We start from the raw sequence: 25,230 nt of genomic DNA, 5'->3' as shown, positions 1-25,230 counted from the left end.
TAAGACAATTTAGAGGATTAGTTTTATTTGAATTGGGTTTAAATTGTCACTATCTTACCTGCAGCTCAGAGCAACCAGATTCCCGTTTGAAGAATAGGTGAGAAATTCTCATCGGAGACTGAAGCATTAGAGAAAGGCCAATTGATGTTACCAATGTTGACATTTTAAATTCAACTCTCTGTTTCATAGCCGCTGGAGAAAATGGCAAGTATTTTTACACCTCATCACTTTATTAATATTTTTTATATATGTTTTTATTTTCTTAAAACACTAGAGTTGCTACAACAGTGCAGTGCAGCTGCCAAAAACTGCAAATTGATCTATTATAAACAAAAAAAAAAACAACTTCAGTCAGTAAAATGTGTTTTTTTTCCGGTGACATGAAAATATCTGTATAAATCAGAATATACAAAGGAAGAAGATTCAGGTAGGATATTTTAACAGTAACGGCAGCGACAGCTGAAAAAAAATGAACAACTGTTATGTGCAAATGTGACTGGGTGTAAAAGTACTTACTATAAATTTAGCTAAAATAATTTTGAATTACACAATGTGGAAACTTGCTCTTGAATATGTCCAGATTAGATTACGTAGCTATTTGCATGACTGACTCACATACTGACACCGATATCCTGGCTGCTCACTACTACTGACTACTCAACTCAACCCTGTTTTAAAATAAATCCTTTGAAAGTAGCGTACTACATCATCTCAGACAGAACTGCTGATTTTTACAGTCCAGTGAGAACTTAAAATACATACTGACAGCTGGATGAAAAAAGGCTTCAGCTAAAGGTACAAGACCTGAATCAAAGAGAGGAAGTGTCTACACCTTATGTAACAAGAGACAGAAATAAGGTGCACTGCGGTCAACATTTATGGTGACAAGTTTTCTTTCTGAGGTATCTTTGGAATATAAGTCTGTAAAGGTCTATGGGACGAGGCTGATTACAGGTTTATGATACAACCTCCCTCTGTGTCTCATTCTCTCGCTCCTGCGTGTTGCTGTCCGACAGCTGGGGAGGAACAGCTGGCCCAGCAATCCTGTAAGGCAAATTATCTTTGGCCAACATCTTCCTGGTAGCAGAAACCAAGCGAGTATAATTATCAGGATTGTACTCGGACACTGGAGGCCGCGTGCACAGCAAAGGCAGATTGTCTCTGTCCGGTCGGGTCAGGAAGAGAGGCGGCCGTCGCTGGCTCTCGCCCTCCTTCAGGGAGTCTGGGAGCGACTTCCGTTTGCTTTCAGGCAAGAGCATAATGCAGAGCACGGACAGGACGGCGAAGGAGGCAAAGATGACATGGTGCAAGAAGTAGCCGCCATTATTCTGAAGATCCAACAGGGAGGAGGCAGCCATGCCAACACAGCCCGCCGCCAACACCAGACCAAAACAGCCGCCTCTAATAGAGTGATGGAGAAATTAAAACAGCACGGTGCAAGGACAAATAAAACCTTACTCACAGATCCTTAACCTAAGATTAACAACTAAGTAACTGGAAATACTGTCAGACCAACATGAACTGGCAGCTGTATTGCTTTAATCTATAACAAAGACACTCACCGAACTACAGTTGGCATGACCTCACAGGCGAAGAAGGCACTGAGCATTGCAAGTGCCTGAGAGAACAACAAACCCACCACAGAGAGGACCAACACCAGACCGCCTTGGAGATCTGAAAACAAGCAGCAACAGGTTTACTGAATTATCACCTTCCTTGAGTAAGAAATAATTTTTCTGTCCATGTTAGGAGGAAATATTTCACATGTCTGTGTTCAACTGTGATAAAAAGGAAAAAAAAAATAAGTCTTTAAAAAAACACCAAAGAAGAAATTACTTAGTTACTGTCTGATTAATGAAACACGGCTAAACTCTTTCTGCTTTCACTTTAGTGAACAGATCCCATCATTTCTGAGCCAAACAGCTTGGTAAATGTGAGACGGTGGACATACACTGAGTGAGGGCCAGCAGCAGCAGCGAGGACAACCCGGTGATGATGGCGGACAGCAGGAGCATTCCACGCCGACCGAAGTGATTGACGGACATACAGATGAAGACACAAGCCAGGGCCCCTGTTATCACACGCAGGAAGTACGTGAAGTAGAAGTTGTTGGAGTAAATGTGCAGGTTTCTGGTGAAACAGTACTGAATGCCTGTTCCAATAAACCTGGAGGGAAGAGAAGATTAAAATGCATATTTTTATTTCAAAAAGAAAGTATGACTAGCAGTTTCTGCAGCTTTAAAATGCTTTATTCTATTCTTATTACCTAAAATATTCTTTTTTACTTAATCTTTTTATCCAGACCCATTTTAAGTTTACCATGTTTAATATCTTTCAATGTTGCACCGATTCCTGTTTTCAAAGCTGCTGATTAAATTTTTTTCCCCAAGGATTATAACAATTAAAAAGTGGAAATATATGCTACAGGGCTTTGATAGAGCAAAACTAATTATAAAATTTTCCACGTGTTTGTGTCAAAAGCTATAATGTTTGTTATCTTATTTTTATAAAAGTCAAAAAAGTGCATCAACGTACATCCCATTGGTTGATGCATTTAAAGAATCAAAAGTGTGGGAGTTCCTAGTTTTGATCCATTTAATGACTATAGAGAAAAATTATGTGATTTCTTTAGTATTCAACCGAGCCTATAAAAAGAAATATTGGCCAATTCTGATCTCTGGTCATAAATCAAATCTCAGTAGAAAACTCAGAGAGAAAAAAACAGATTTTAAAAAAGAAGAGTTTGTGAAAAACAAAAACTCACAGAGTGAAGCTGAGAATGAGGCAGTTCTTCCAGATGACGCGAGTCCGACGGAGCTCCAGGACCGAATAGTACCTCGGCTGGAGGTCTTCTCTATATCCAGAGTCTATTTCTTAAAAAACAAAAACATGTCAAAATAGTTTGAAAGCAGGTTCTTAAGCTTTAATTGAAGAGAATCAATGCTAAAAGTGTAAAAAACGCCTCACAGTTTAATGTAGTGTCTCGTTAATTATTATTATTATATCTTTTATCTGTGTAAGATGTCTCACTGAGATGAAAATCTCTTTCAAGAGGAACCTGATCACAAAGGCAGCACAACTTACAACAAATAAATTATATATGTACATTTGTCGAAAAAATATGAAACCTAAATATAAAACAAATGTACCTATCAAATATCTTCGTCTTTATGTTTAGTTAATAATACTACCAGACCTTGTCATAATAACCAATATGCATCTATAACTTACACTGAGAGCATCATGCTGGATGAATTAAACCAGAGCTCCAGTGACTGGACCGTTAGAACAAAAACAACATAAAACAGATGAAAAAAAAGGTGATAGAAAATTTGAGTTCTGCGTTTGGAGTTGTCCTCTGGTGGCCATAGGAGAAAATCCAGTTTTGAACATAACTTTAGGTTTGCATAGCTTCTAAAAACCCAGAGACAGTACATGGCTTTGTGAATATTGTAAAACAAGTGGCTTCAAACGTTCAGGCACAAACTCCATGAAGGACATGTTGTACAATTTTATTACCTTTTTCATAGAGTTTTGAGCTATAAATAAAACAAGCTGTAGATGAACATATCAAAAAGGTCAACAAATCAGAAAAAGGAGAGAAAACCACTAAATATGTTTTTATTTATTTGTTTCTGTTATTAACTGAAAAGGTTCAAACTATGGGCTTGCATTATTAAAATAATCCTTTAATATTACCTTAAACATTTAAACACCTTCACTCAGATCTGATTTTTTTTTTTTAACTGTATTTTGATTGGTTCTATATATTTGGGACTGATTTGCTAAAATATTTAGACTTTTAGAAAATTTGCAGCTGAAAGTGGAGGACCTGAATTGTTTTCCAACATGTGAGAATATCCTGTGAGAAACTATTTCATAACCAAACATTTGCATTACCTACAAAAACAAGCTGAGGTGCACAGATAGATGTGATACCTGACAGCAGGGCTTCGCCAGGGTACATCTCTTCTCGGAAACAAACCCCATTCCTGGTGGTAAACTCCTGCAGGCTCCTCTTGGCCTGGAGAATGTGATCTGTGGCCAGCAGCCAGCGAGGAGATTCAGGAAACACTGACGCACAGCTGAGGAAAACAACTGTGTTATCATTTCCCCAGGGAGACAACGTTCAAACACATACCCAAAATAAGAGGCAGAAACAGTAAGTCAATGCAAAAATAAATTTACAAATTGCTAAACAGTCCTCAAGGAGCTTCTTATGAAGAGTCAGTCCATGCTGCTTTAAAGGGCTTGGTTGTCTCTATTTTCTACTGTATGTTTAAAATTCATCATGCAGTTCATCTTTATTAGAAACTGCTTTGGGATTACTTCAATTGTTACGGACACGGAGACCCTACATGAGTGGTAGTGTGATGGATTGGACAGAGGGAGGTGTCTGGGGAGGGAAGGACTGGGGGGCATAAAGCTCTCCCAGGGAGCCATCATGCAGTTTCTCCTAAAAGCATCTTCAGTCACATAAAGGCTAGAATTTATGAGGGGTTTATCCTAAAGGATTCTGTTGATTTAATTGTGAGGGTGTAGGCGCATCTGTTAAAAATGCTCCAACCTTCATAGGCATCAGATTGTTTTGGTGGCTGATGCACAGAACAGTCACGAAATAAAAGCACCCACTTTGATCCGACTCACCACCAATAGGAGAGCAGCAGAAGCAGAGGCAAAGTTGCCACGGCCTGGAGAATGGGCCAATCGCGGCTCAGAACAGCGAAGCCCGGCAACAGCAGCTCCGCGGAGACACCGAAGAAACCGCCAGTCATGGCAACCATGAGGCGATGGGAAGGGTCGGATAGCTCCAACCCTGAGATAGAGATGGTAAACAGAGAGAGGATGTATGAGATCCAACCAAAGCTGCAGTAGAACAAACATATTTGTGTAGAGCAAATCTATCACCAGTCAGGAAAAGCATTTCCCCTCATACACATAAAAATTCCTGTCCTATTTAATAATAAACTGCTCCCAGTGTGACAAGATCAGTCCAACTTTTTTTTTGGCAGTCTTCTGCTTTCTGAGAATTACAAACCTGTCAAGAACAACCAAAAGTCACTGAAAGATAAGAATAAAAGAGTTTATATTTATTGTGATCATCGGTTAAACAAAGCAGGAAAACCGCTTTTAAGCTATTCACATGTTAGAACATGTAGAGGTAGAGCTTCCTCTACCTTGCAGCTCAAAGACCTGCAGCTCTCTGAGGTTAAGTTCAGTAAACCTACAAATGTTAGGTTCAACAGGTTCAAAGGAAGGTAATAGAGAGCTCTGTATATCTCTGCTTAACTTTAAAGTCCTTGGTTCACAGCTCTGACTTTTCATGGGTGGGATAATGCGGATATTACTTCCAGTTCCCATCCCAGCCTTCAGCCTGTCCTGTTATTGTTTTCTGCCCTTTGTGAGGAAGCTGCTTAGGAAGAACATCATTGAGGAAACTTTCCCCTCTGCGCTCCTCAGTGCGCCCTGCCAAACACCAACCTGATGTCAAGTAAAACAAATTAAACTCATCTGGAAACAGCCAAGCCCTGACCTTGCTGGAATGTGGGAGCATGCCAAAAGCCGATATAAAACAGTCGGCTCAACGGTTTTCCACTGTACCACTGCAACATTTCACTATAAAGCATTATGTCCTTCTCCCCAGTGATGTGTTGAGTCTTTTATGTCATTTTTAACCCATGAAGGCATACATGTTTAGAAGATCTGTGGTTTGTCAGTGTGAAACAGATGGACCACATGTCTCTGTTTAGAAACAGGACCTCGGATGACTAAAGAACTTGGGATTTATGTGATTATCACTTGTTACAAACCAAAAATGATGAATGCAAACATATTGCACCAACTTAGAAAGCTGAAGATAAAAAAAAAGACGATGACTTCTACAACAGATTCCAGCTCTAAACATGCCCCAGGAACCACGGCAAATGTGAAAACTGAAAGCTAATCGCTTTTATAGCCTCATGCAGACACCTAGAGACATCATACAGTAAAGCTTGCTTGCATACATCTTTTCAGCTCTGCCCACAAATTTTTGAGTTGAGAGCTTTGTGATGGCCACTCCAAAACACCGACTTGGTTGTTCTCGAGCCACTATGGAAATAATTAGGTCATTGAGGGTCATTGTCTTTTCAAAAGACACATTTGAGCCCATGTTTAACTTCAGCATTTCTACACCTTGTCCTTTCCTCATGATGCCATCGTGGTGAATTTTGCCAAGTTCACCTGTACCTCCTGAAGCAAAAAACTCCCACAACATGATACTGCCACTCCCATACTTCACAATATGGACAGATTTCTCTGGCTTGCATGTTCAATCCTTTTCCTTCAAATATATATAATATATTGCTTCTGAAGAAATTAAGAACCTAAACTAACAAAAAAGATACAGAGGTCTGGATATTATATATTAGCCTATATGTTTTTTACACTCTAGAGCGGTACCATGGTTTCTTGTCTTGTGTTCCTTTGTCTATAAGCTTTCTGACATTTTCTGCCCAACCTGTTGCTGCGCACTGCCTGTCAGCTGGCTGAAGGAAGGATACTTTACTTTTTTCCTGGCTTACAAACAGACAAATTTGGCTTTTTGAAAATATATCCAGCCTCAAAGAAACACAGACAGTCATGGTGTGAAAACTAAATGAGTACCCTCCATTAGTGTTAGGGTAAAACTGCTGTTGCTGAGACAGGAGCTGCAGACTGAAGACTGGATACAGGAGCAGGAAGTTCAACAAATTAAACAGCTAATATCAGCTTGTTATATTTCTGTAAATCTATAAAGAGAAAAACAGCAGAAAGGTTTCATGTTATGCACAACAAGCACTTGAAAACTACAACTAAATGTAGAATTTGTTCTATATTTTTGCTTACTACCTCATAAATATCCTTGAAACAAAAGAAACTTGTATTTCACTAATTTGACAAGAAATGATTTCTCAAAATGCATCAGAATCAAACAATAACACAATCAAAAAAATAAACATGAAAAGACTGACATTATAACTGCTCAATTTACTATGTTAATAGATTATTTAGGGAGTAATGTTTGCACACATCATGATACAGTCTAACTGGGGTTTTTACACAACCTTTTGATGGCATGAGATTCTTATTCTAGCTCCTGCTTAGCCCTGGTATTAAAAAAAGTATGGACCACCCCTTTTTAAATAGTAGGGTTGTATGTATGGATTTATTTTAGGTGAACTTGTTTTGTTTTTTTTCATTTTTGGCTTAAAGATAATGACATGGTAGAATATGTAGTTGTGATTTTTGTACACTTGAAGTTGAATTTAAATAGTTTTATAATCTGATAAGACCAGATTAATTATTAGTGAAAATTTAGTATACAAAGAGGGGTGCACTTTCTTTTTACCATGTCACAGGATGTGTCACGTAATTAGAACACTTAAAGGTACAGTTAAGCCAGAAAGTATTCATACACCTTGCAGAATTAGATTTAAAATTATTTACATTCAACCTAACAATATAAACCTAACAACGTGTAAAACAAAAGGGGCATCAGTTTCAAAAAATTAATAAATCTTAAACATCATGTCTTTACGAAATGAAGTAATGTTTCACAATTCATTTTGTATGAATCTACATAAAAAAGTTTCAGTCAAAATAAAAGCTATTGATTCACTTCAGGCTTTCTGAACTCTCTGAATGGAAACAGCAGAAATGCTGCAACTGTTTTAAACAGGGTTCACTCTTTATTCATCAGTTAAGCTAATTGTCTAAATGACTGCAAATAACTGATTAACAGAGAGGTTTTACGTGTTGTCACGCATTAGGAAAAATCCCCAGGTCATGCGTGAATATGTTAACTGTACGATTTCAGAGTCCTAATTTAATTACCTGTCTATTGGTTATACGAGTGGATATAATCTGACACAAGAAATTGAATTATTATGTTTATTAGTGATGCAAGCAATAAGATCTTTGGTATAAGGTCAAGGGGGACGAGAAGAGGAAGACGGGGGAGAACGAGGGAACGTTTACAGATCTACTGTTCTATTTCTGGGGCTCTGCTTTAATATAAAGTTTATTAAATGAGTTGAGCTGCAGAGACACTGATGGAATATCCAGCTGCAGTTCTTGTATATTTCACATAAAGTGTAAATATGAATGTAATCAGCAATAGTAGCATTTTTTTATTCAAAATTGACTCTTTACTGTCTGACACAAGCACTAAAAAGTACGTTGTGTTATTTTTCCTGTTTGTGCCTCCTGACATGAACATAAGATAACACAGTTAGGATGGATTTGTAATTTTTTAACACTATTTTCTCTTATCTCGCACTGATAAGGCAGGACAGTGGACATGGGTTTGGGGTTGGCTTATTTTTTAGTATTTACCTTAAATCATTGACTTTATGTTGTTTACTTGCTTAGTTTCTTTGTAAAATATTGAAGCATCCAAATATTCTCATTTATCACACTAACGTTACGCAACCTTTATGTTACATTGAATTGTTTGAAAGATCCGAGTTACAAATGATCGGTCTGGGTGCTGAAGCTGGCTGCAGAGCCATGGACAATGTTTGACAACAAGCTGATCCTTACTGGGAGCACGTGGACTTGGAGGAAATAAATTAAACAGCAATTTCGCCTCAATAAACAGAAAAGATCATGTGTCATATTTTTTATGTCAGATGGTTTCTTATTTACAACTCTGGTCAGACGTTTATACAAGCTCATCAGGGGCAGGGATGTCGTATCAATTTAGAGCTTTTAATGATTAATTTGAGTCGTTCTGTAACCAGGGTGCAATTAAACAACGACTGCAATTAATTTTAAGTTTGAATTTGTTGTGAATTTTCTCCAATGCAGACAAGTTGTATATTTGAGTGCTCAAATGTATGTATAAACCCCTCCTAATATTTTCTTAAGTTGCATCTTGACCACATCCATTTTGTTTCCGTTAACAAGCTTCTGTCATAATGTCTGACCACCGTTCTTGGCAGAAAAAGGTAGAGTTCCGTTAAATTGGTTGGTTTCATGGCACAAACCTGGCTTTTAAGCACTTTCCATAATTTTTCAACAGGGTTTAAATCTGGGCTTTAGGATGCACATTCCAGAGCCCTGATTTATCCATTCCTGAACCAATTTTGATTTGGTTTGGAACAATTTTCAAGTTGGAACGCCAAGTTGTGTCCAAGTTTCGACTAACTGGCTCAAACTGCCAACCTCAGATGACAGAAATAACTGGAAAATCAGTCCGACCAATAAACAAGGACCTGCTCCAAAACTGACACCTTAAACTTGACTGAAACTTGCAGCTGACCACATGTACAACCCAAATGCCTTCTAGAAAACAGTGTTGTGATGAAACGAGACAAACAATCATGACGATGGAGGAGTTAAGGTGAGGCTTCCAAACCTAAGAACACTATGCCAACTGTCTAGCATGGTGGAGTCCTTTGTTGCCGGTAGTAGAGATGTATTGTTGGAAGGGAAAATAAAGAATGAGGACCAGATTTTTGAAGTTCAACCCCAAATCAACAACTAGACAGCTGGAAATCCTGGTGAAACCGCTGTATTGAGATGGAGGACTTCTAAACTCAAATTAGCCAAGTGAACGGTACAAGTATAAAACTTATCAAACTACACTTGAAAATCTTATTCTTTACGACATCCTTTTAGCTGAAACTCTGCAGTGATTGACAGGATTGGTGCCTTCATTGTGTAAGTGAAACACAACACAACAAAATGTTCAATTATGGAATTCGCTGCAGCAAAGTTCACAGAATAAGTCAGCGATACTTACTGAGAATGTAGGACGACACAAACACGCCAGCGAGAAAGGCGCCTTGACAGAGACGCAGCAGCAGAAACACCACAGCGCTGCTGGACAGACACACAGCCACCCCAAAGAGACTAGACAGGGTGATGGAGAGGAGGAAACCCCGGCGACGACCCAACCTGAAACAAGATCACGATGCCACTCAAAATACAGTATTTGAATAATTTTAATTTTATCCATTATTGGGATTATTACCTACCAGTCACATAATGAACCCAGAAAGACATATCCCACAATCCATCCCATCATGAAGCAGATACGGTGCAGGGGGATCTTCCAGTAGTCGTCACAAACCAGATTCCACTGCAGAGGCAGAAAGGAAGTTAACATTTAAATACACCTTTACATAGAGATAAAATGGGCCATAAATGTTTGACTGTTGTGGGTTTTCCAGGCTTGGGACATTTATGTGGAGAACAGATAAGCTTAATGGTTGACATGTTTTTGTAAGATATTTAGAAACTAAAACAAGTATCAGCAGTTTGGATACCTTGAAAATTTCGCCGGAATCCTTCCCATTGCTAACAGTACAAAGTAAAGATATTTCCTGTTTGGTACCATCAAATTTAATTTAATAAGATGAAAAATAGGCAAAAAAAATGTCACCACTTCTAATTTAATCCACTTTTATTTGTATGCTGTCTACTGTTCATAACCAAAGTCATGTTGAGGTACTTTACTGGAATAGTTCAATTTGCCCACAATTAATCCCTACCCGCTTCAACTCCTGGAAAACAAGGACAAGAAGGGGAGAAATCATAAAAAGGTGAATGAAATTCTTTTAGTTGAACATATGTGTTTAATTTGAGCATGTACTCATCTGACATTCCTTACATAAAATGGCAGAGAACAGCAGGGAAGCTGTGACAGGAATCTCTGTGAGGAAGCAAGAATGCAGATCGTGTTTGTTATTGGGTTAAGATGCCTGCTGACGGGGTTATTAAATTATAAATAGGTTGTGCTTAAAGTTGCACCTGACTGGTACCAGCCAATGCCTGTACAAAGTTCCTCTCCACAAATTCCCAGCCGTCTCCTCCTCTATGTGTTTAAAAGTGTGGAAAGAAGATGTAGAACCAGCAAATATTGCATAAAAATGGCCCCTAAATTACAATGACATATACAGAAAGACAAGAATGATGAAAATTTGAATTTATGTGCAGGATTTACTACCATCAAGTGGTCAAGTTGCAGGTTGCATCTAACTAAACTGGTTTTTTTTCCCCAGGAGTATAAAAGATAATGAAGTGAACAAACAAAATACAAACCGATGAACAATTGTTCTTTATGGGCTACTGTAGGTACATAATAGGAGGCTGGCTTCTGTTGTTTTTGTGGGATGCCTGTTTAAAACACTGCTGTGCTGTATGCAGCTTTTTCCGTTGTTCAAGATTTCCTTTGGACCTTGCAAATGACATAATAGGCACAGGAAGCAGAAAGCTGAAAGGAGGTGTTCAGGGTCTCCGGAAGGAACGAGAAGGCTTCAAACTTCCCAGCACCATACATCGACAAAGAGAGACAATCAGACAATGATCTGAGAAACAAGCCAGCGGGGAAATGACTCCTAATGACCTTGTTGTGCTTGTTAGGCTGTAACCGCTGATATAACGGAGGTTCAAGAGTGTTTTTTTGCTAAAAAGACATTAATATAGTTTGCAGGAGGTTTTTTAAAGTGCTTCTCGCCAGTCTTTGCAGTCTAGGGTGGATGATCGAGTAGAAAAACAAAAAAAGAAGATAAACACTCCTGGTTGTTTATACAAGTTGCATGCAAGATACCGCATGTAAACACCATGATCTCTTTCCTTCTCTTTCATACTCCACTCAGATTCAATACTGTACAGACTTTAATGCAAATTAAACTAGATTCAAAAAGACTCATGGGAAGTTGAGTCTCACACATAAGGGATTCTGGGCAAAAATAAAGTTTTTACAGTTAATCTAAACCTGAGTAAATATTGACTCAAGGCTGAGAGCTGACTTCTGGACACATCTGATAAACTGGAGCACTTCTGTTGAAGCAAGACTGAATAATTTAATCACCTAATCTGTTAGTTCACATAACCTGAGGGTATAAATTGAGCATTTTATCAGCAAAACCGATAAGAAATCACATAACTTGCAGGTTAAATGGACTCATGGCTTTTTTTTTTTTTTTTTATGCAAGTCTCACAAACAAACAGCATTAAGTTAAATGATAACAGCCTCCTACCTCCGTGACAAAGTTGCTCTGGAGTCCCACCACAGTGGAGTACTCCCACCCGGTGGTGCAGGATGCGGTCTTCTGCGGCACCTCTCCGGACAAGTCCGAGATGCTTGCGTTGTACCACAGCTCACAGGGGCTGAGGCCCGAGCCGTTCGCCCAGGAGAGGGTGAGGTTCAGGTAGTCCTGCTTGGAGTAGTTACTGAGCAAGAAAGAGGAAGGCAGCTGCTCCGGGTCCGGCTTGCATCGATACATGCTCGGGATCAGGGTGTAAAAAACGTCGCTGAAGAGGTTTAACATCACCGCGAAGGTGGGGAACCAGCTGAAGACGACCACGACCCGGTTGTAGCGCCCGTAACCCCCGGATTGGGGGAAAATCTTCGCCTCGTAATCCATTTGGAGGCGGCAGCTGGCGGAGACAGACACTCCCGAAGCCCTTCCCGCATCGAGTGCGCTCCGTCCGCAGCTGCGCGGCGCAGACGGCAGGTAGAAGCCGGGGAGGGGGCGGGATCTGCGGGTCACACAGCAACACGAGGTCCGGGAAGCGACCTCTGACACCTGCTGGGATGATTCAGAAGAGATCTAGACATCATCATCAGCATCTCCTCCTCTCTGCGTCTATGTGGGAGCTGTAAAAAAACGATGCTTTTATTTGTGAAATCAACATAATAGAAGAACCTGCTTTAATTGGTCTTAAAGGAACAGGCCACACGTTTACTTCAGCTGATCATCTACATTGGGTTCCTGTTAATTATTCTCTTCATACATGCAAAGCTCTGAATAATCAAGCTCCATCTGTAGCCAACACAGCAGAAACTTATCAACGGTTCTGCAGACTAAAACAAATTGTTTTTTTTTTTGTTTGTTTTTTTACATCTAGCTCAAAGCAAACATGGCATTTCATAAAAAGAACATACCTACAGTCAAACATGCTGGGTGGTAGTGTGATGATCTAGGTCTGCTTTGCTGCTTTAAGACCTGGATAACTTGCCTTTATTAATGGAACCACGAGCTCTGCTCTTTAGCGGTTAATCGTGAAGGAGAATCCAGCCACCCTTTTGTTGCTTTAATCTGACGCTCACTTCGGTAATGCTGCAGGTCAATGATCCAGAGCACACTGGAAATTTAAATGGTTCCAAAACAAAACAAGCAAAATAAAAGGTTTTGGAATGGTCTAGTCAAAGTCCTGTCTTAAACCCCAGTTGGCCTTTGACAAGCCATACCTGCTTAATAGCCATCCAGTGCGGCTGAATTAAAACACTTCTGCAAAGATGAACAAAATTCTTATGCAGTAATATAAAATTGAATCATTGGCAGGTATCAAATGTCTGATGGCAACTGTTGTCACCAAGGATGGCAATTACTTTTTCCACATAGATCTAAGCTTGAATTGTTCTTTTTTTCCTTAACAAATAAAATGATTATGATTTTCTTTGCCTGATATTAACATTTGTTTGATGACGCTCTGCATTTTTTCTCAGTTTTTTCCATTCCATTCCACCTGGGGGTTTCAGTGTCTTTGTTTCATTTAAACCTTTAAGTTTAAATTGCAATGATACATCAAATACGATTAAATCAAAAATGATTTAATCGTATAACAGAACCTTTTTAAAGATTATTATAACAGCACAGGGTCATGTACATGTACAAAATTAAAAGTAATTTGACCTCAAAAGTGCATTTTCATGTAGCGAGGCTCAATTGAGTAAAAACATTTATCATGTTCAAAGACCTGGAATTGTTTTGTTAAAAAATAACATACTGAAAAACAAATAAAGTATAATTCAAACAGAAAGCGTTATTTACAATGTGAGTGACCGCTATATGTCTGTTGCAGCTGTTGTTGAGTTCTGCTGGGATCTGTAAGCTATGTTTAGAAATGGTTCACACTTATACATTTTCTTTCAGCAGATGACTCATGTTAGCTTCATGTGACTCGGAGACAGGGAGCATCAGATTACTGTATCATAGAACAGGGAAGGCGCTGGGAAGCTATAACAGCATCTAAAACAGGTTTTTCATAAAGGGGTTTTACCTAAAATCAGTCACAGAACTCCTTTGGCCATTACAAAGATAAAGTTTATTGACATGCCAGTTTCAGTTGGAGAAACTCAAGATATTTGAGTAAACTCTTACTGAAGAAACACACAACATGGGAGAGATGGAAGCCAGGAGAGGCAAGGAATTTTCTTCAGAAACTGAAACATTAAGATTTTACACCAAACTTTGTGAAACAGAAGGACGTCTCTTGGACAACCAGTTATCTCTCTCATGATTTGGCTAATCCTTATTTTACTTTTTTAAGTGTACTGTTGACCAAAAGGTTTGAGGCTGGCAAAAAAATCTTTTCCACAACTTTCAATGTTTCAGTGTCAATAAATTTTTGTCAGCTAATTTAGTCTTTGCTGAAGTTAAATATTAAACATTGCAGAAGACATTTAAGAAATTCTTTATTGGCTTTTACTTAGAAATACACTGCTCCAAACAAAATAGGGAACACATCCCAGATCTGAATGAATGAAATATTCTCATTGAATACTTTGTTCTGTACAAAGTTGAATGTGCTGACAACAAAATCACACAAAAATCATCAATGGAAATCAAATTTATTAACCAATGGAGGCCTGGATTTGGAGTCAAACACAAAATTAAAGTGGAAAAAAACACTACAGGCTGATCCAACTTTGATGTTATGTCCTTAAAACAAGTCAAAATGAGGCTCAGTATTGTGAGTGGCCTCCACGTTCCTGTATGACCTCCCTACAACGCCTGGGCATGCTCCTGATGAGACGGCTGATGGTCTCCTGAGGGATCTCCTCCCAGACCTGGACTAAAGCATCTGCCAACTCCTGGACAGTCTGTGGTGCAACGTGACGTTGGTGGATGGAGCGAGACATGATGTCCCAGATGTGCTCAATCAGATTCAGGTCTGGAGAACGGGCGGGCCAGTCCATAGCTTCAGTGTCTTCATCTTGCAGGAACTGCTGAGACACTCCAGTCACATGAGGTCTAGCATTGTCCTGCATTAGGAGGAACCCAGGGCCAACCGCACCAGCATATGGTCTCACAAGGGGTCTGAGGATCTCATCTCGGTACCTAATGGAGGGCCGTGCAGCCCTCCAAAGAAATGCCACCACACACCATTACTGACCCACTGCCAAACCGGTCATGCTGAAGGATGTTGCAGGCAGCAGATCGCTCTCCACGGTGTCTCCAGACTCTGTCCCCTCTGTCACATGTGCTCAGTGTGAACCTGCTTTCATCTATGAAGAGCACAGGGCGCCAGTGGCAAATTTGCCAATCCTGGTGTTCTCTGGCAAATGCGAAGCGTCCTGCACGGTGTTGGGCTGTGAGCACAACCCCCATTTGTGGACGTTGGGCCCTCATACCATCCTCATGGAGTCGGTTTCTAACCGTTTGTGCAGACACATGCACATTTGTGGCCTGCTGGAGGTCATTTTGCAGGGCTCTGGCAGTGCTCCTCCTGTTCCTCCTTGCATAAAGGCGGAGGTAGCGGTCCTGCTGCTGGGTTGTTGCCCTCCTACAGCCTCCTCCACGTCTCCTGGTGTACTGGCCTGTCTCCTGGTAGCGCCTCCAGACTCTGGACACTACGCTGACAGACACAGCAAACCTTCTTGCCACGGCTCGCATTGATGTGCCATCCTGGATGAGCTGCACTACCTGAGCCACTTGTGTGGGTTGTAGAGTCCGTCTCATGCTACCACAAGTGTGAAAGCACCACCAACATTCAAAAGTGACCAAAACATCAGCCAGAAAGCATAGGTACTGAGAAGTGGTCTGTGGTCCCCACCTGCAGAACCACTCCTTTACTGAGTGAGTCTTGCTAATCACCAAATATTTCCCCCTGTTGTCTGTTTCATTTGAACAACAGCTGTGAAATTAATTGTCAATCAGTGTTTCTTCCTAAGTGGACAGTTTGATTTCACAGAAGTTTGATTTACTTGGAGTTATAATGTGTTGTTTAAGTGTTCCCTTTATTTTTTTGAGCAGTGTATATCATCCTATGTATAGATATTTATCTTCCTCTGTCATGACTTCTGCAAGCTGCCTGGGTAAAACGGGTAGCTTCTGGACTAATTCTTAGAGATGGTGACACATTACCAAACTGCATTGTTTTGGAGGGACATTTTGAAACCCTTCTTTATTCATGGCTCTGTTTTTAGGCACAACTTTGAATGTCATTGATGTTTTCATTGAAGTAGCTTGTTCGCTGCCCTCTTTGACATCAGGCCAAAGACCCTAACACCCGACCGCTGCCGATTCTGAGTAAGCTCTGCACTGGTGGCTATCCGATCCCCTAGTTTAATCCTGCTTAGAAGATTTTACTGGCATTTTCATGGGCAGAGCAGTAGAAACCCACTTGAGGATTTGATAAATGGTCGTTTTGGGTGCAATCTTACTAACAGCTATAGCCTTGGCTTTGAAGAGCTTTTGAAGCAAACTGATGGCAGACATCTTGTAGGCCGAGGTTGACAAGAAACCACGCAATTTTATAGAAACCATTATGCTCTTCTAATTCAGACAGAATAGTGTGACATTAGCTGGCCTGTCCTTGTTTACGCTACCAGCGAGTTATAGATGAGCTCATTGAAATGACGATAGATAACTTTGCAGCAAATTGTATTTTATCTTGATGATAACCTACACCCTATGGAAATGTGTTTTTTGGAAAAAAAAAGGTTTAATCATTCTCAAAAAACCTTTTTGCCACTACTGTATTTTTGAATATGAGAGGACATGGTTCATTGTAAGAGACGATTAGAATAACAGCAGAAGCAAGAACCAGAGAACATCTGGTAATATATCAAAGTTTTATTAACGAACATAATCTCTGAGGAACAACAGCAGTTCTCGCGCTCTCTGTACATGCAACGGTAAAAAATAACAATTTAGAATTTTTACCTTTCAGTTTTAACCCACCCACCCCATCCTACACGCATGTTCAATTTCTCTCCTTTTCATTTTTTTTGCCTTTTTTTTCTTCAACATTTTTTGCAAGAAATCGACAACAGCTGGAGGTGAAAGTACTGAAAGTTCTGTTACAGCACTGACGATAGCATCAACAACCCCCTCGTAGACCACCCTCAAAAACCCCTTTAGCTGCTCCAACAATATGTACACAAATAAACTACATTGTACAAATAAAAAAACTAGTTACATTGTTACATCATAATCACCTGCAGCGAGCGCACGCAGCTCGCTGCTGTTAGAACCCCACATTCTACGCAATTTTTCAGACTAGTACAAAGAGGAGGGTGCAAAACGTCCTGGGAGGTTTTATTTACAGAGCTATGTACAGTATGTCTCTTTCACGCATTACAAGGAGGAAAATTTACACAGCGGAGACCAACTTCAACTTACAAAAAATACCACAGGTGTCAGAAAAAAATAGAAACAAACAAACAAAAAAAAAACCATAATAAATAGTTTAATTCTCACCATTTTAAGAGTAGTTCTCCATGCATTTTATTAGTCCTTTTCCATTCTTAAAAAAGGAACAAACAGCTACAGTCTGGGATTTAATTAATAAAAAAAAAGAAAACAAAGAAAGGCTTGAAATTGTGATTTTTATACATTGAAAAAAATAGCTTTTATGTCTACGTTTGTCCAGTAAGAAATAATCAAACCTAAAATAAACATGAGTGAATGTGAGGAGAGTAGAGGTAATATGTTGCTGACTGAGGCTAGGATCTGTAATCACAACGGCCAAGTGCTCTACTGTGCATCTGAAGACCGAGTCTTGAATTTTTGTCCCCTTGGCAGCTGAATGTTCACACCGGAGAATCGACGTGTGCGGGTGCGTTTAGTCTATTGCTGTGTGCCGCGGGCTTCGCCTGTCTGACAGGTCAGCCATCACCATTTCAAGCCTTTGTGATTCTAAGAAATGACTGAGCACACAAGCACAACGAAAGGCGGGGCTGAAACTGTTTCTAGGACACACCGGGGTTAAACCGAAACACTCTTTGATGTCTTGTAAACAATAGTGAGGTTTTGGGGATGGGTTCGGTCAGCGTGTCGTTTTTTTGGGGAGGGGTTTACATTCTGCTCAATAAGCAATGCGATTGACATGCTGGAAACAAAAAAAACAAAAAAAACAAGATAAACAACATTAAAACCCACAAACACTTTTCTAAAAAGAAAGAAAAACCACACATATACAAAGACTCTAAACGAATGAACTTTCTTCCCCAAAACTAAAGAACCTGGACAAGAAAATAAAAACAAACACATTTAAAGAACAAAGCATCCGGCTTTGTCTGCAAACATGTTTGTAAACCAACCAGGATGTGTGTGAGCCATACATGTAGCCACCTTGTCTGCACAGTGTAACAGCAACAACCATTGCACTTGACTAGACATACCAATACACAGCTGTGTTCAATGTGCCTGTGTGGTTGAAAATATTAGTTTCAGATAATATTGCCATCTGGATACAGAAGCAGCTCTCACGCACAAACAGGCAGGCAACCTATGTGTTGGGTCAGGAAAGCTTTTCAAAACCACTAAAAGTAGGGATCAACATTTCAATGTGAGTTTTAACAATAAAAAAAAAAAAAGAAATCAGTCTGATTTGCTTCATGCTGTTTCTTTCCCCCTCCACCGAGTCTGTTAATATGTGACTTTTTTTGGTTTACTCTAACATTTAAGTCTCATAAGTGTCTGCTTGGGCTTGGCAGGAAATGGCAAAACGCCTCCACACAAATGAACAATATGAGGAAGTAAGCTAACAATTAAAATCCCTGACAATCCCCATGTTGATTCCACACTGGAAAAACAAACAAAAAAAAAATCTGACTTTAATGGAGCTAAATATCTAATTAACCCATTATCGCTTCATAAACTAACAAACCGTCTCAATGAAGTCCTATGAGGGAACTTAATCTTCCTATGGGTTGTGATAAAATTCAAATTTATTTAAAAACACCACCTTCAGTGAACGGTTACAAGGCTCGTGCGAAGCCAGATAAGGTTAGATATTCTGGCGCCACCTGGTGAGTATGGCTGGTGGAGCACCAACATGAAAGAAAGGGGCAGACGGCCTTGACAGATATGTTTGGAGTCCTTTCAGTGGCTGAGGCAACTCTTCAGGCTGGGAAGGTTAGATGGGAAGCGAAGAGCTGAAAGACCCGTGTTTTTATGCTTTATGATGGTTTAAAAACAACCCAAAAAAGACAGATCCCCAAATCTAGAAATTAAAAACAATCAAACAAAAAAAGAAAAGACAACACCTTTAATTGTTTTACCTGTAAATGACATCTCTCTTTCAACCATATATAACTATGTGGCTTTGCCCAACAAGTTTTTTTTTTTCCACTGAAAAAGGCATTTTCTTGGTTAAAAAATTTTCTGTTATAATTGTGTAGTAAAGCAATGAATAATAATCTTCTGTTTACTCTTTAAATAAATCCTTAATATGTATTCTGCTACATCTGAGGGGCTGTGTGATGGCGGGCCTGCGGCAGGCCCGTTATAATCCAGAATTGTTCTCCGTCAGCTACAGGAACCTACAGGTGAGTCTTTCAAATACTGACAGAACTGTGTACACATTTTGGCCCATTGGATATGAGAGGGGGAAAGTGCTGCCCATAAGTGAACTGTACATAAAAAGATAATTTTTTCTTTCTTTTCGTTTTTTTTCTTTCTTTACATGTAACTGAGTGATATTACAGTACATAGGTTATTTACAACTGTGCAGTAATGTGTGGCAAAATAAATTATCTAGAAGGCAGCAAGAATACATTGGTTAACGAATATAAAAACTGTACATAATTTACGGAATACAACTTTTTTTGTTTTCTTTTGCTTTTTTTCCATTAAACTAATATTGGCTCTGTAGTGTTTCAAGTCACTTCCTCAGAAACAATGAAATGCCCAAGTAAAGAAATAGACAAAAACAAACAATATTTTTCTTCTCCTGCCAGACCACAATTTCTCAACAGTCTCTTTGAGTATCAACATTCGTTAGGTTTGTTTGTTCTGGTTGTCCTGTGGTGTTTTTGCAGTCCATGGCGGTTTGTTGTGTTCGTTTCGGAGCAAGCAGAACCTCAGAGGAACACTCCGGGCTGTTCTCAGGGGTCCGTGCTCTACTGTTCTGTTTAGCCAGGCTGAGAGGCTGCAGGGTCAGTCTTCCTATCAGACACTGGGCCCTGGCGTGCTCGCACATCTTTACGGTGTTCCAGCTCACCGCAGGCTTAGTTATTCTACCGCTCAACCATTCTGCAGAGTGGGCGCCTAGTGGGAAAAACCACCGGTGGCTGGCTGTAGCTTCCTGAAGCCATTTAAGATCCATGTGAAGGACTGGGGCTCCTTTTACCCCCTCTGGGTCAGTGCTGACCTCAGTCTGGATCTCCTGGCCCCCCGAGAGCCATGCATCAACAGGGGAAGGTCCTCCTCAGGCTTCCCTCTGGACAGGCACCAGACTGCTGAGAGAGCTCTTCTCTGATACATCCTCCCAGTGGTGATGGGTATTGAATCAGGGGGCAAAAACGAAACAGAAAATAAATCTCTGCTCCCCCCATCTCACCATAACTGAGCACTAAGGAACTGTGTCCCAATGTCAGAGCTTCAACGCAAAAACTGTTTCTGCTTCTCAGACTCTGATCAAACTAAAGCGTAAAAACTTTGAGGATGAAAGTGCAAGTTGTGTATTTTCTTTTCCTCCAGTAAAAAGTTTCCTTCTTCACGGAAGGGAATCAGAAGCAAGTTTCTCAACTTTAATCCTTTTCTAAAGAATACAGTTTTTCCTGTAGAAACTCCTCTTTCTAACTTGATAGCCCTTTCCATTCGTTCGCTTTAACGAAGTCTCTTAGAGAAGAAGTGACTCAGACGGAGTTTTATCTCAATCCGGGAGTACTTGTGTGTCATGCGGGCAGCAGGACAAAGTCGTCGTTGACGTCGACCATTGGCACGTAGAAGGACGGCACCTCGTTGACACAGAGGGATTTGTGCCCGGCAGGATCCAGTTCCTGAACCTTTAACTGCCACTCCATCCTTTGCACCGCGTTGAGGGCTGCTGCCTCGTGCTGTTGTCGCATCAACAAACATGTCTAAGGGTGGAAAAGCAGACCAAAAACTTTATTATGTGTACACATTAGAGAAGCAGTGCATTTGCATAAAAATCATAATATCAAAGTAAATTTTCAGTTCAAAAAGTGAAACTCATTTATTATATACAATTACTACACAGAGTGATTCATTTCAAGTGTTTATTTTTAAGCAATTTTGAAGATGGTAGCTACAGCTGATGAAACTGTAAAATTCTACTTTGCAGAAAAGTTGTGAAAGTATTGGGTTAAATATGTTGACATGTCATGTACTGATTGGAGGTGACAGGTCGGAGATCTATTTGCATCATATACTGCATCAGTGCAGCATGGCATGGAGCTGATCATCCTGTGGCTGAGGTGCTGAACTACGAGCCTTCAACTCGTCTGCATTGTTGGTTCTGGTGTCCTTCACCTTCCTCTTGACAACAATCAATGTCTGTGTTAATCTCTGTGTGGTTAGGTGAGTTTGCTGGCCAATCAGTTCCAGTGATATCATGATCTTTAAACCAGGTATTTGTGTTTTTGGCACTGTGGGCAGGTGCCAAGTCCTGCTGGAAATCAGCATTTCCCACAAAGCTTCTCAAAGCAGCCATTAATCAGAAAATATCCTGTTTGATGAAACACAGTCGACCTGTGACTGTAGAAATGATCATTCTCTCTTACATATATATGATCTCTTTTATAAGTTCCTCCTTCATATATCCCTTTTCTACATTTCCATTAAGCTTCCAAAGTTTTGCTTTTGCTTCCCTTGACAGCTCCAGAGTTATACTTACTTGACTATGATCTGATAGAACCTCTCTACCAATATCACATTTTTCCACTCTGTATCCATCCTTATTATATTAAAAGAAATTGTCAAGCCTTGAATATACTGAGTGAGGTGGTGAGAAGTAAGTGTAGTCTTTGCCTAAGGGATTTAGATTCCTCCATATGTCCATTATTTCCAACTATGCCATTAGTTCTCCAAATCTTTGACCAATTATAGAGTTCTGCATCCCTCTGACTGAACAATCCTGTTGAGGGTTTAGTCAGAGGTTTATATTCCCTCCATGTATCAGAATATCTTCTCTCCACTCCTCTCCTATTGCCTGTTCTATATGATGAATAAAATATTTGGTCTGACCCGTTTTTCTTAGGCGTTTTCTTCTCCATCAGATTGGTCTCCTGAAACAAAGCCTCTCCCACCTGTTGCCTTCTCAACCTCCCTAGTACTTAAGACCTTGTAATTGGGTAGGGTATCCCATTACCATTATATGAGGCTAGCTTTTATACCCTTTTCTATGTTGTCAAATTTTGGTCTGTATTTTTCACTAACCAGTCCCTGAAAACCCCTTCTGCTACAGATACACAAAGCTATAATGAACATAAAAAATTTCAATTCCAAAACCTTCACTGATGAACTTCCTTGTGTGGGGTCTGCGTTCTGACTCTAAGCTTTGATGACAAGTCTGCTCAAAGGCATGATAAATGGTAAAAAAGCCACACTTGTAGAGCGCTTTATCAAGTTCGAGGACTTGAAAATCAAAACAGAGGTGCCCCAACCCTTATAAAATACATCAGGAAAATTACCTGAACTGACCCAAGTGAAATTCACTTCCAGTGCTAAACGGGTGCTAAGCTAGTGTCTGCACAACACATGCTCTTTCTGGTTCTGCTAGCGCAAGCTGTGGCCCCAAAATACTGTTTCTTTCTGGGCACCAACCCTAACAGTGGCCAGAAGAAAGAAGAGCTTTCTTCAGGACCTAGGATCATGAAGACCAGTTAAAATGTAGTGATCATGTTAGTGTCATTTTTGCATCTGGTTTTGTGAGAACAAGAGCAGTGAAAAGCAGGCTTAGCATCATAAATACACGAGTTCCTATATTCCTATATTCCCACTGTTTTTTATTTTATTTTATTTATGACGGAGTCAAAGAAGGTCAATGCCTTCAGCTGCATTCCCAGCCGATATTTTCCATTAAATACATAAACGTCTTCACCAACTCAGTCACAGTCTATTATTTACCATTACCAGGTGGTGGTATTAAGCCATTTTGTCAAAGATTCTTACCCCCGTTTTCCAACACTGTTGATGAGAGATCAGCTGACTAGGATATTGTCAAACAAACACAAACATGAAAAACATGTTAACAAATTAAGGTGGTGATCTCTTTGCAAGGGAGATAAATAATACTGTCTCCATCCACTACAATCCTCCACAAAAACTCAAAATAAAACAGGGCAGAGGAAACATTTACTTGATGAGACATTTATAGTGGTGCAAAGATCTGAGGTGGCCCTCAGGTTGTCTAAGCCCAAACTAATAACTTGCTCTAGCGATAGCCAGCATTAAGCACCAGAACTGCCTTGATGAAAAAACCCAGTTTGTGGTGGCTTTTGAACCCCTGACTACAGTTGCAGTTCACACCTTGCGAATCTCTCCAAAACTCCTGAGTGTGTTTTAAATTTCAAGGCTGCGGTTATCCATGTTGCTCGTTCATCTTTTTCTACATGTTTTCCTTCCACTCAACTATCCAACGGCACATGGTGTATATACCAGTTCGCTGGAAAACTGTCAAGTAAACAGTGTTCCCCATGATTGTGAAGGCCGCAACGTAACATGTAACATCACAACATTTCTGTAATAAATACATATTATATTTAAAATATTTTTATTTTCAGAGAAACTGAGCTTTCATTAGCTGTAAGCCTACCATTGCAATCAGAAATATTACTCTATGCGTAATTAAAAGAATGTCTGAGTTTCATTTTTTTAAACTGAATTCATTTTTCAATGGCATTCCAATTTATTGAGAAGCACTTCATTCAAATTTACCTTCATGCGGTCGTATTTATCGTCCACATCCTGAATCCAGGAAATAAACTGACGTGCGTTGAAGCGATCTCTCACAGATTTGTTCTCGTCACCCTGAAAAAGAAGGACATGTTACAGCTTGAACTCAGCAATGGATTAGGTAATAGATGACTGCTGACCTCAAGATAAAGTATGCAGTTACATATCACCTACCTGATTTTCAGATGGCATATTGTACACTTCAGAGTCCAACAGCATTGTACAGGCACTGAATGGCACAGCTTGATTGGCTATTGTCCTTGCTGCTCTGCAGTGGACCCTTAAAACCTCCTGTTCACATGAAACTATCAGTTTCTCCTACAAACAGAAAAAACGACAGGCAGAAAAAGAAATTCAGGGAACCAACCAAGAACAATGTCAGGATGACAGCATGTTCTTCAAACTGGTAGATAACAGTCTTGATCTACAAAGTTGCAAAGCATGTTTCACATAAACGGCTGCAACCTCAGTGCGTTGGATGTAGTTATGCTACTATAGGCTTGTGACTATTATATTTACCACTACCCTCATAGTGATGGTTTTTATTACATTTTTTGTGCCTTTATTGTTTTATCTTAATGTATAATTGTGCACTTCTGTAAAGCACCTTGTGACATTTAATGTCTGTGAAAGGCACTATATAAATAAACTTTTACTTACTTTACTTACTTACTTACTTCATTAGAGACAGAGATAAAAAGGATTCAGTTCTACGATTCACTCTGGCCTAAGAGCAGGGACTATTGCAGATTTCACTTGCATTTTGATTTTGAAAAAGAGGCTTTGATCTTTCAAAGGAGTGCTAATGGCATTCACTGAATAAGTGAGGCTGAATGTGTAAGAAGGGTCAATTCAGGAGAAATGATATTCCAGGAGAGTAGACGAGGCACGCAATGTCCAGATGATATATTTCTTACCCGCTCTATGCTGTGCTGCAACCTGAGCTTTCCTCTTACTGCCTCCTGCTGCCTGAAGAGCTCCTTCAAGGGTTCTGACAGCGATGGAGGTGGGGCAATCTGATAAGCAAAACAGAACTAACTTTAAACACATTTGTAGAGCTTTTCACCCTTATATACCATATTTACACCCATTGATAAACACATTCCTTATACATGTATGTAAAAGAGACTGATCCATAACATGCTGTATTTGCTGTGGATCTAAACTATTGTAAAGAGGTGAAATCCTGTATTTTAAAGAAACAGGAAAAGCTCCCTTGATTCCATTTTTATTTTAGTCCTCATTCGTAAAAGGATGCACTTTTCTTTTCCACAGTTTGACATATATCTGGCATCCAATCCTACACCTGTAAAAACTACCAATTTCT

General features: G+C 39.8%; 2 protein-coding genes across 2 annotated transcripts in view; both read right to left on the bottom strand.

Annotated features, from left to right (window-relative positions):
- Window positions 1-211: 211 nt before the first annotated feature.
- On the bottom strand, window positions 212-13,679 carry slc22a31 (solute carrier family 22 member 31). Its single transcript, XM_047363301.1, has 9 exons — window positions 12,009-13,679; window positions 10,002-10,105; window positions 9,767-9,921; window positions 4,648-4,816; window positions 3,940-4,085; window positions 2,765-2,873; window positions 1,952-2,166; window positions 1,563-1,674; window positions 212-1,401 (listed from the first exon to the last, which is right to left on the bottom strand). The coding sequence occupies exons 1-9, from the start codon at window positions 12,393-12,395 to the stop codon at window positions 957-959; spliced, it is 1,842 nt and encodes a 613-aa protein (XP_047219257.1). The 5' UTR covers window positions 12,396-13,679; the 3' UTR covers window positions 212-956.
- Window positions 13,680-20,881: 7,202 nt separating this feature from the next.
- Window positions 20,882-25,230, bottom strand: part of ankrd11 (ankyrin repeat domain 11) — a 115,565-nt gene continuing 111,216 nt past the window's right edge. Inside the window, 4 exon segments of the mRNA XM_047363147.1 lie at window positions 20,882-21,067; window positions 23,886-23,978; window positions 24,078-24,221; window positions 24,821-24,919. Of these exon segments, the coding sequence (XP_047219103.1) occupies window positions 20,882-21,067; window positions 23,886-23,978; window positions 24,078-24,221; window positions 24,821-24,919 (522 nt within the window).

The sequence above is a fragment of the Girardinichthys multiradiatus genome, chromosome 4 (assembly GCF_021462225.1).
Source record: "Girardinichthys multiradiatus isolate DD_20200921_A chromosome 4, DD_fGirMul_XY1, whole genome shotgun sequence".
Classification (NCBI taxonomy): Eukaryota; Metazoa; Chordata; class Actinopteri; order Cyprinodontiformes; family Goodeidae; genus Girardinichthys; species Girardinichthys multiradiatus.
This window is presented reverse-complemented; position numbering and strand designations above follow the sequence as displayed.

Coding starts and splice junctions, on each gene's coding strand:
- slc22a31 (XM_047363301.1), bottom strand. CDS start 12,395: ATGGATTACGAGGCGAAGATTTTCCCCCAATCCGGGGGTTACGGGCGC. Junction 4,086..4,647: donor CTGCTGCTCTCCTATTGGTG/GTGAGTCGGATC, acceptor TGTTTTCCTCAG/CTGTGCGTCAGTGTTTCCTG. Junction 1,675..1,951: donor GCTGCTGGCCCTCACTCAGT/GTATGTCCACCG, acceptor GCTTGTTTTCAG/ATCTCCAAGGCGGTCTGGTG.